Here is a 10,331-nt window from a genome sequence, read left to right as displayed (position 1 = left end):
TTCTGTTTACATCAATGTGGGTATGTCTAATTATTAGTTGAATTTGATGGATCTATTAATTTTGGAGGTTTATTGGAACAGTGAGTTCATATTGAAGCCATTAACCACAATAATAAAAGATATCTGTTATCAAGCCCTAATTTAACTTTCTTCACCGAAATATGCTTAGATTCTACAGTGAGTCTTTCCTTAATATTTTAGAAATCTTGGTTGAATCTAGTTGACCAGACAAAATATGCCAGATTTGTTCTCTAATTTGTTTAATTAAAGCATGTGAATCTCGAGATGAAGAATGACCTCAAAAGATGTAACGCAAGTCACTCCATTGTTTACCTCCTACATTGAGCATCTGTTGTGAAATGTAAGATCTGCTTGTAATTTGTCTTCAAGGCCCTGCTTGCTATGAAAATTTTCAGCTGAAAACCAATTCCAGGATGCTTGGGACTAACAATTTGGGGAAAATTCCGACAATTTGCAGCAGACCCGCTGAATGTGTGATTTCTGGGAGCTAATAGCAGGAAAAACGAGAATCTTTTGATTACGGTGAACATGAGCATTTATATCTGATTGTTGCTTTGAATATAGATTGGTCATAAGGTTCATGATGCAGTTACATGTCTATCTTATTTCACTCTTTCTTTTTTTCTTTTTTTGACTGGAAAGAGCGAGATAAACAAAAAGGGATCACTGGAAGTGACAGACAAAGTTTTCCATCAAAGAAAAATCAAACAGCAAAAAAGCAAGCAGGCAAACTATCAGGGACAGTTAATTACTGCATCCCAGTTACAGATTAAAGTTGATAAAGGAAAGCCATCAAATAAGGATGGATGTAATGCCCAGTTGAACATTGTACACTACACTTGATTGTGCAAATCTGCAACAATAAGTTGGTTGACCATGTAACACTTCTGAAATTACTTGATGTATCATATGCAATACATTGGGTTTGTTTTGATACCTTATCTGGTTGCCTGGGTCAGCACCCAAAACCTTGGTTTTCTCCTCTATTAACTGCCTTCCTGCTATGCAATTTCCATTCATTCAAAATGGAGTAAAATATTAAGAAGTCCCAAGTTTTAGCAAAATGTAGTAAAAGGGACGACACATTCAGTAAATGAAACTTTTTCATATATATGTTAAGTTATATAAGTTACAGAAAAATTTACAGTTCAGTTAATACACAAACCAACCCAACTAGTGTTTGCAAATGTTAAGAAAGGAATTGCTTATCTCAATTTTTAACAGATAAGAAACTGGAAAAAAAAAAAAAGCGGAACAAAAGATAAAAGAGAAAAAATATATGAAGGTCTTGTTTTCATATATAGATAACATACCGACTATTGAACAGAAATCTGCGGATTGCCCTCTGCAATCATCCTGGATGATGAATCAGATTTTGTGGTCTCTCTAACTTGGTTGGACTCATCTTTTGTTTCGCAGGTCACACTACTCTGATTATGGGTCCGATCTCTATTAACAACCGATGCATCTTTTCTGTTACTGCCATGACTGTGTCGGTTGTGTGGAGCACTAGCTCCTCCTTTATCTTCTCTCTGATATGAATTGACGGCATCACCACAGCTCTTCCTTCGGCCAAATTTTGGTGACTTGGCACGAGTTGGTTGCACCTAATCTCGAAAGAAGATAAATTACAGGATCATTTAACTAAGGAATGTCGTAAATCATCTTACGGGATAGAATTTTAAGCAAAATACTAAAACCATAATATTGCCAACAAAAGAAAAGTTATGGGTACTTCTATACATAACAAAAAAACGAAGTGAAAGAAAAATTACTCTCTACAATACGAAAATACAAGCAGAGTTGAATTGTGGTCATTTTGGGTGTCCATCTCAATAGGTGTTTCTGCTTTTGTTTAGTTATGTAATTATTGGTTAACTTTAGCATTAAAAAGCATGCAACTAAATAAGCTGTTCAAACGGCTCATTCAAAGATATCTTGATGCCTCATAATTATCGTTCAGAGAATGGTATGACATGCTTTCCAGAATCAGCTGTTTCTCAAGTCAATATCAAGTGCAGGTCACGTGGGTGTATATACGCTTTACTATATCGAGGGTCTTATATCAGATCGCCTAGTACCATTTATGAATATAGGGTCTAAGTTTTAAGTTTCTTATCTCACAAAGACTAAAGTGCAGTTCACGTGTTGAAAATACATGAAATGAACATAGGATCTTAGTTTTAAGTTTCTTATCTCATAAAGATTAAGTGCAGTTCACGTGTTAAAAACTACTAATACATGAAATGAATATAGGATCTTAGTTTTAAGTATCATATCTCATAAAGATTTAAGTGCAGTTCACGTGTTAAAAACTACTAATACATGAAGAATGCATTTTGGTTTCAAGCATGATTAGTCGCTGACTCACAGGCACATGCAAAACCACTGTTATTAAAAACCAAAATGAATTCTTATTTTAATGATACAAAATGTGTACAACTACTTTCCGTAGTAATCCAGCTCCATGCCATGTGGTAAGTGGGCTCATCAGATCTCGTGTACCATTTATGAATATAGGATCTTAGTTTTAAATTTCTCCCATAAAGATTAGAGTGCAGTTCACGTGTTAAAGACTAGTAATACATGAAGAATGCATTTTGGTCTCAAGCACGGATAGTCGCCGACTCGCAGGCACATGCAAAACCACTGACTATTAAAAACCCAAATTACTTTTTTTTTTGATGGTATGAAATGAGTATATCTACTTTCCGTGGTAATCCAGCTACATGCCAAGACGTAAGTGGGTTAACTTTAGGGAACACGTAAACAATTTGATAGGTTCGAGGATTGTTTACTTCTTGATTTTGTATTATATATTGGCAAAGCACATTTATATAGGTGACATAATGAACTGCAGGTGGCTATATTGGTTGCTACAGCTGTAGTTAATTAACAATTGATGGAATGAAAACAACTGAAAGCATATCGAACGAATTAAAAGCTGGTAAGCAGATCCTACATAATAATGTATTGGCTCCATATAATTGGCAATATCTATGAAAACGACTAGTAAATGATACTTGCTGAGCTGTCATATTTATCGTATAACAATAAGGCCTACTAGCACCTTGACTAGGAGAACCGCCATGGAAATGTATACATTTGATTTCATGCAACGTTATAGTACCCGACTCATGACTAGTTTAACTATTATCCCACAAGCTACATCATGTAAATAACAAATCTCTGCGGATTTCTATAGATTCTATACTAACCATATAAGAACTATATCCTACTAATAAATATGCTAAATCTAAATTTATATGAAATCACAAACTATAGAAGGTATCACAAATCCAAATGAGTAAATATAAGTTCCATCACTGCCTTTTTTTTTGGAATACTAAATTCAAAAGTATAACCCCTGTGTAGAGCATGTAGACTCTGAATGCCTAAATAGTAAATACTAAATTCACTTTCTTGAGTTACATATCACTGCCTTTTTTTTGGAATACTAAATTCAAAAGTCTAACCCCTGTGTAGAGCATGTAGACTCAGAATGCCTAAATAGTAAATACTAAATTCACTTTCTTGAGTTACATATCTATTTGAAAACATTGTAAATTTCTAATGTCAAGTTTCTTTTTCAATCCTCAACACAATAGTAGATTCCAGAATCACGAAACAATTGCAAACTAATATTTGCAAAAAAAAATGGAAGATATTCTAAGGCATACAGAAGAGTTTAGAATGGGTAAGTCGCTCAAAAAATGCAGCTAGTTTCATTACCAGATAACTTCTATATTCTATGGGTGAACACATTTGTTGACTACCTAATAAAACGCAATGGAATTAAATACCTTCACATAAGCTTCTATAAATTCAGACAAAAGGAGAAGTGGATGAAATAAGAGCTACCTTTTTAAGTTCAACCTTTGGGGGTGGCCCTTCATGGTAGAAGCTCGGCATTGGTTTCGCTTTATATACCAAGCTCTTTCTAAGCTGCCTGAGAGCTGCATCTTGCTCCTCCTGAAATTTTAAAACGAAAAAATGCTCAAAGTCTATAACAGAACGAGACAAATTCTACCTACTTTTGTTTTCCGAAATCAGTACTCGTAATTCTGTAGGAAAAATTCTTTCATTTGAATTCAAGAACCACACCTTCGCCCTAGCTTCGGCTTCAAGTTTCTCTGCCTCCAATGCTTGGTGCTTCTCTTCTAATTTTGAATAAAACTAAAACAGAACAAAATCAGATAAAAAACAAATACATAAACACACTTGAACAAAATCCTCACTGTACCCGAAAAGCAAATTTCTGATAGAAAAATGGCGCTTCGTTGTATATACCTCCTTTCGTTTCTCAGCACGTTCACTGCATCTAAATGTGGGAGCTGACCCAACAGTTGTCTTGCCTTTCGATGTTCTTACTGATGTTGCAACTCTATGCATGGTTAAGGATAATTGTTATTTAAAACTTCAAATATTTCACAGAATATCCAAATATATGAAAATAAGAGAATTGGGCCTTATATAGGCTAATATACTCAAAAAGGATACGAAGATGTATCAAACAAAGAATCTTCTCCATTGCTATACTTTTTCTTATCATGCCTTTTTGGCTGCAATATGTTCAACAAGTAATAAATGGTAAACGGAAGAGTACCCATATTGTAGTTAAAACACTAAACAAAGTAAGAAATTATCTCGCTCGAGTTCCTAATTTAAAAGAAAGCACCAGATCTTGAACACTTTTACTTGTCATGTAACAAAAAATATAGAAGATTAATGAAGGACTCAGAATATAGAATCTTTAAAACCTCGTACCGTATACTGAGGCTTCATTGTCGTGCTGGGGACACTGCCAGTAGCAGCCGTTTCGGCCCCAACAGAACTGCTTACAGTTGAAGCACACTTTTCGGTAGCCAATTCAAATGGTTGGGGAATAGTATAGTGTGAACGCACCTTTCCAGCAGAACGCGAGTTAAATTTTGTGTTGCTGCCAGGTTTCTCAGAGCCATTATTCAGCGTTTCCTCTTCATGCTCCTGGCGACCAGACTCATTGATCTCATTAGAGCAATCTTCTGTGCATTCCTTCACTTTGTACTCCTTTGCTTCATTTTTGTCATTCAAGTACTTATGATCTCCTTTGATCTGCTGATTTGAATCTTTAAGATCACGGTCATGGACATCATTATTTCGACGTACTCGAACGGAGTTTGTCTCTTCGTTGACAGAGATATCCTTAACTTCCCTTCCCATTGAAACTGCAGAAAAAGCATAATATCTTTGATTAACCTCACTACGGTACAAATTATACATCTACAACTTCTGGAGCTGTACATGTTTATGATCAACTGAGAGGTTGTAAGCTGGCTAATAAGGCTTTACGAGATATCGTACATTCAACAGTAACACATTTTTTAGCAGTCCACCATAATTGAATGCTTGATTCTTAAAATGTTTAATTCAAATTCAGTAAATCAAATTAGATTATCATACAAATCTTCAATCATTTGATACAGACAGAACCCTAAACCAAACAATGCATGACGAAAATATAGAAATATTCAACCAACAAATCCTTAAGAAACCTTCACTTCCATTAAAAGCACACACAAGAAAGAAAAAAATACAGTAAATGAATGAAAATTAATGAAGAACAAACAGCATACTTAAAAATGAATACCTAATATCAAATTTTAGTCATTTACGGGGAAAACAGTAGAAATGCATTAAAGAAAATACCTAAAATTCCTAAAAAAAATCAAACAAAAATGTAAAATATTACTCAAATTAGATGACATTCTAATCAAATTAAACGCATTACCAATAATGAGAAATAAATAAACCAGAGCAGAAGATATGTTGAAGTTTCCTTACAATTTTCTCCACTTCTTGTTCGATCTAATTGAAGGAGATGTTGAACTTTATCTTAGCAGCTAAAATTGACGGTAAAAAAAAACAGCAACTAACAAACTGATTGTTAAGATTATTACTGGTTTGCCGTATTTTCCGCCCAAATGCAAGTAGTTGGGGTTTAAAGGGGAGGAGGTAAAAATGAAAAATGTCTAAATACCCACCATTAAAGATCCAGAGTTTTTAAGATGTGGAAAAACTCGGTTTGGGGAAGTGCAAAAACCCTGTCTGTGGTGCAAAAACGGTTTGCTCATTACACAGTGTTTCCAATAAAAGGAGTTCTGAAATGAATCGAGTTCCCTACATTAGTTAAGAACCATGTAGTATATATCGACGAAATATCGGATATCGCTCTGGAGGGATACGAGAAGCAGTATATCGACGATACGATATTTTTCCGAAAATATCGGCCGATATGATCCAATACAAAATTTTCACGATAATCCGGTATTGGTTTTTTTAGTATCAAGGGTATTTTAGGTTTTTCTTGAAAGGAAAGGGATAAATCCCTAAAAATCGATCCAAAATGAAGTGTTCTTCAGCGAAAAACAGTTTTGAAAGGAAAAGAGACCTCGTTCTTCAGAAATTTAGTTCAACAAATCATGTTCTTCTTCTCAATATCATTTTAGGTAGTGAACTTTAAAGCTATTGAAGTTACTCTTTTGTGTTTTTGATAAAATTGATGGTATCTATTATACCTTAACAGAAAATGTGTGAAGAAAATGTCTTCTATAAAATTATAGTCTTAAAATTTAAACCGATATTACACCGATATTTCAACGATAATATCCCCGATATAAAGTCGTACCGGTGTATCGGTCCCGGCCGAAATAAACCGATATCCGATATTAACTACATTGGTTAAGAAAGAGGCAGTGCGATTTGAAGCGAGACAACACTCGTAGTTGACTCACCAACCAACTGGGACCGATGTAGTCTTTGTATGACTTGGTTTTATTGCACCGCAATGTCGATGCATTGCAAAACGATAAATGTTATCCCATTGCCATTTTTATGATCACACTAAAGGAACATGCTTATCCATCGAGCATCCATCATTGTTCAGTTTTACCCTGCCAAGGGGCATAGGATGCCACTGCACCTCACCCCAAAGGATACGCGGAGCCTTCTTGGCCTTCGTGCTTATTATACTTGTATACCTGCTTCCCACGTTGTTTCACTACCGCAAGAGTTTCGATACTCTCGAACATACCTTCAGGTTGTTGTTTCAAAACAAGGGCTTCAAAAACACGAGTCAGAAATAGTCAGGGTTGCTTTAGCAAGTATGGCAGTTTGAAAAATTAGCACACAAGTTGTGCTTTAGCTCAATCAATGATCCTTGTTTATAAGTGTTGCAAAATATGTGTATCGCAAAGTGTGTTATTCTGGGGACAAAAGGTCGTACTCATAATTAACAAGAACTTGTAGATCATATCCAGATTGTTATTACATTGAGACAAGGGTTCATGTGTGTTTTTTTGGTTTTAAGAGGAACCTCACAATCATTTGTGGAACCACCGAAATGAGATCTTCCTTTTTTAATCTAAAAATTTAACTTTGTCGAAAAGGGATAGATATGCATACGCTCCTCAAATTGATGAGGTAGATAAGTTTAATACGGAAGGAAGAAATGTAATGTGCAAGGCAAAACTTCTGTGGGCTGAATGCAATCATTCACCACCATGTTGCCGCATGTGGAAGTATCTAATACCATCAGATTCAAAACCGTATTCCAAAGGGATGATCTAGGAAAGTGTACTGTGATCGGGAGTTTTTTTGAATGAGCAACAAAGAGATGAAGAATTTAATGCAATGCTTTCCGAGATTTTAGATGCATAACATTTTTAATGCTAGGTCATTACTGGAGTCTAAAAAACATGCCATGGTTGGATTTTGGAGACATTGAATCCGTTAACAATAATAGTAGATAATAGAATGAACCCAATTACAGAAAGAAAACGATACGCGTATGACAACCTGCCCTCCACTACTAATAACTAATAATAACAGACAAAACACCTGCTGCCCTAATTAGTATTCTCATGGAGGTAACAAACCACTGAAACAATGTGGTGAAGACCATTATCTTTTCTTGCACCCGAAAATACCTCTACAGACTCGAATCCCTTGAAACAAGGACAATCAAAAACACATTAAGAAAAAAAAATAAAAAAAAAAAAAAAAAAAAAAAAAAAAGGAAAAAGCAAATGGAAATTAAGAAGAATTCTTCCACGGTTAATACAAATTCATAGTAGTACTTTTTTCTTCTGGGACTTTTACTCCTAGTGAACCAGAAATTACCCCCCAACTATTGAAAACTTTACAGAAACAACTACTCAGAAAATTACACCATCTCATCCTTACTTCTTGGCTTTTCTAGCAGGGGTGGCTTTCTTAGCTGGCGACTTTGACTTGGTCGCCGCCTTCTTGGCTGGAGCAGCTTTCTTGGTAACTGGCGCTGGTTTTGGTGCAGCAGCTTTTCTTCCGGGAGAGGTCCTTGTTGAAGTTCTTGAAGCTTTGGCTGGTCTAGCCTTTGGCTTTGCGGCTACAGCTTTTGGCTTAGCAGCGGCTGGCTTCGGCTTGGCTGCTGGTGCGGCTTTTGGCTTGGCTGCTGGCTTCGCCTTTGCTGGAGCAGCTTTTGGCTTAGCGGCGGCGGCTGGCTTGGCTTTCGCGGCTGGCTTTGCTTTCGCGGCAGGCTTGGCTTTCGCGGCAGGCTTGGCTTTCGCGGCAGGCTTGGCTTTTGCAGCAGGCTTGGCTTTAGCGGCAGGCTTGGCTTTAGCGGCAGGCTTGGCTTTAGCGGCAGGCTTGGCTTTAGTAGCAGCAGGCTTCTTCTTCTTAGCAGGAGCAGCAGCAGTGGTTTTCTTGGGTGCAGGCTTAGCACTAGGAAGCTTATATGAACCTTTAACCTTGACAAGTTTCTCATCAGCGACTAATTTCTTGAGTTGATTGAGAAGCAACTTCTTGAAATTTGATGGAAGATGTTGACTGTATTTTTCTTCAATGAACTTTGTAATAGCATGTTGACTTGATCCATTCCTTTCTTTCAATGAAGTGATTGCTTCTTTCACCATCTAAAACAAACCACACAAAAAAAAAAACAGATCAGATCAGATTCAGATCAAAACCCTAATTTAATGGAAGATAAAATATCCGAAAAAAAAACAAAAAAATACTAAAAATGGAAGAAAGACTAATTTTATACCTCAAAATAAGTTGGATGAGCAGCAACCCTAGGTTTTCTTGGAGCAGCAGGTTTCTTAGCTTTTGCAGCTTTTGGTTTTGGTGCTGGAACAGATTGTTCTTCAGTAGTAGCTTCAGCAGGTGGTGGTGGTGCTGGTGCTGGATCTGCAACCACTTCAGGAACAGCGACGTTGGTTTCTTCAATTGAAGCCATTGTTAAGAATTTTTTTCTGAAGGAGGAGGAGAAGAAAATTAGGTTTTCTAGAGAAATGCAGATGAGATGAGAAACTTGGATGAAATCTGATGGATTCGTGGGGGTGGGTTTTGATTTAAGAATCGAAGGAGAAATGAAGAGGGAATTGAGGGTTGTAAAGGGTGAGATGTGATTGGCTAACGAAAGGTTCATACGGATCGTGGAGTTTTTGCAATTTTAAAATAAGACCTTACGATATTTTGTTATCAACGGTTGTAACGGGTTATCTTGGAAGGGTTTGGATGAGGTTGGAAATGAAATTAGAGGATTGTGGACAAGTTTATGTGTGCTTTTACTCTTGATTAATCTGAGCTTAACTTGAGTTATACTTGATGGATTTCTGCGAGGTTTGGATGGTTGCAAAGCTTAGGATCTCAGCTTTCTAATGAGTATTTAAAAACTTCATAATGTTGAGTGGTTCGGGAGATAATGGCTTTGGGAGATGGAAGTGTAAAAACTAGTATTATTTGTGTGTTTGCTAGAGCATTATTGATTATTATTACGATTTGTAGATGAAAATTGTGATTTTTTTGATCTGGAAGATAGTAAGTTAACTAAAGAATCGAATGCTTCAAAAATCATGAAAATCCGACAAGTTATTGATATAGAACACTTGGTCAGAATGTCATGGAAGTTGAACACGTTATAATTCCTTTGCTCACTAAGGCAAAATTTCCTTGTTTTGAAAGAAAGGGTACGATAGGCTTATACGAAATAATGTATACCTTAACAAGGGGTTCCGTAAACATTATCCAAGGGAACAAGGAAGGGGAGAAAAAAAAAAGAAGAAAAAAAACGATACTTAAGATCAAAATTATTGTTATCCATATCTTAATCGTAAAGCCATATGAAACTTCAATAAAAGTGTAGTCCGATGAAATATCTTATACTTTGTTTTTATAATTAAACTCTCTCATTCTAGACCTATGGTAACGAAAACACAAGAACTCTTATTAGAGTCAGATTTCTCACGTTATTGCTAAAGTTGATGTGTCGTTTTAAGATTATTAGGGTTTTG

General features: G+C 36.0%; 2 protein-coding genes across 5 annotated transcripts; both read right to left on the bottom strand.

Annotated features, from left to right (window-relative positions):
• Positions 1 to 1,111: 1,111 nt before the first annotated feature.
• LOC113283162 (protein WAVE-DAMPENED 2-like) lies at positions 1,112 to 6,155 on the bottom strand. 4 transcript variants are annotated; one of them, XM_026532334.1, is made up of 7 exons: positions 5,845 to 6,155; positions 4,927 to 5,228; positions 4,522 to 4,583; positions 4,312 to 4,405; positions 4,126 to 4,197; positions 3,883 to 3,993; positions 1,112 to 1,628 (listed from the first exon to the last, which is right to left on the bottom strand). In XM_026532334.1, exons 2-7 carry the CDS (start codon positions 5,221 to 5,223, stop codon positions 1,338 to 1,340), a joined length of 927 nt encoding a protein of 308 aa, XP_026388119.1. In that variant the 5' UTR covers positions 5,224 to 5,228; positions 5,845 to 6,155; the 3' UTR covers positions 1,112 to 1,337. The 4 variants fall into 4 exon arrangements, with proteins under 4 accessions (XP_026388119.1, XP_026388116.1, XP_026388118.1 ...); XM_026532331.1 differs by having other exon boundaries at positions 4,789 to 5,228; positions 5,792 to 6,154; XM_026532333.1 differs by having other exon boundaries at positions 5,792 to 6,154.
• Positions 6,156 to 7,787: 1,632 nt separating this feature from the next.
• LOC113283161 (histone H1-like) lies at positions 7,788 to 9,384 on the bottom strand. Its single transcript, XM_026532330.1, has 2 exons — positions 9,083 to 9,384; positions 7,788 to 8,951 (listed from the first exon to the last, which is right to left on the bottom strand). Exons 1-2 carry the CDS (start codon positions 9,272 to 9,274, stop codon positions 8,241 to 8,243), a joined length of 903 nt encoding a protein of 300 aa, XP_026388115.1. The 5' UTR covers positions 9,275 to 9,384; the 3' UTR covers positions 7,788 to 8,240.
• Between the last annotated feature and the right edge of the window lie 947 nt (positions 9,385 to 10,331).

The sequence above is a fragment of the Papaver somniferum genome, chromosome 5 (genome assembly GCF_003573695.1).
Source record: "Papaver somniferum cultivar HN1 chromosome 5, ASM357369v1, whole genome shotgun sequence".
Classification (NCBI taxonomy): domain Eukaryota; kingdom Viridiplantae; phylum Streptophyta; class Magnoliopsida; order Ranunculales; family Papaveraceae; genus Papaver; species Papaver somniferum.
Note: the sequence above shows the minus strand (reverse complement) of the source record. Positions and strands in the feature narration are given on the sequence as shown.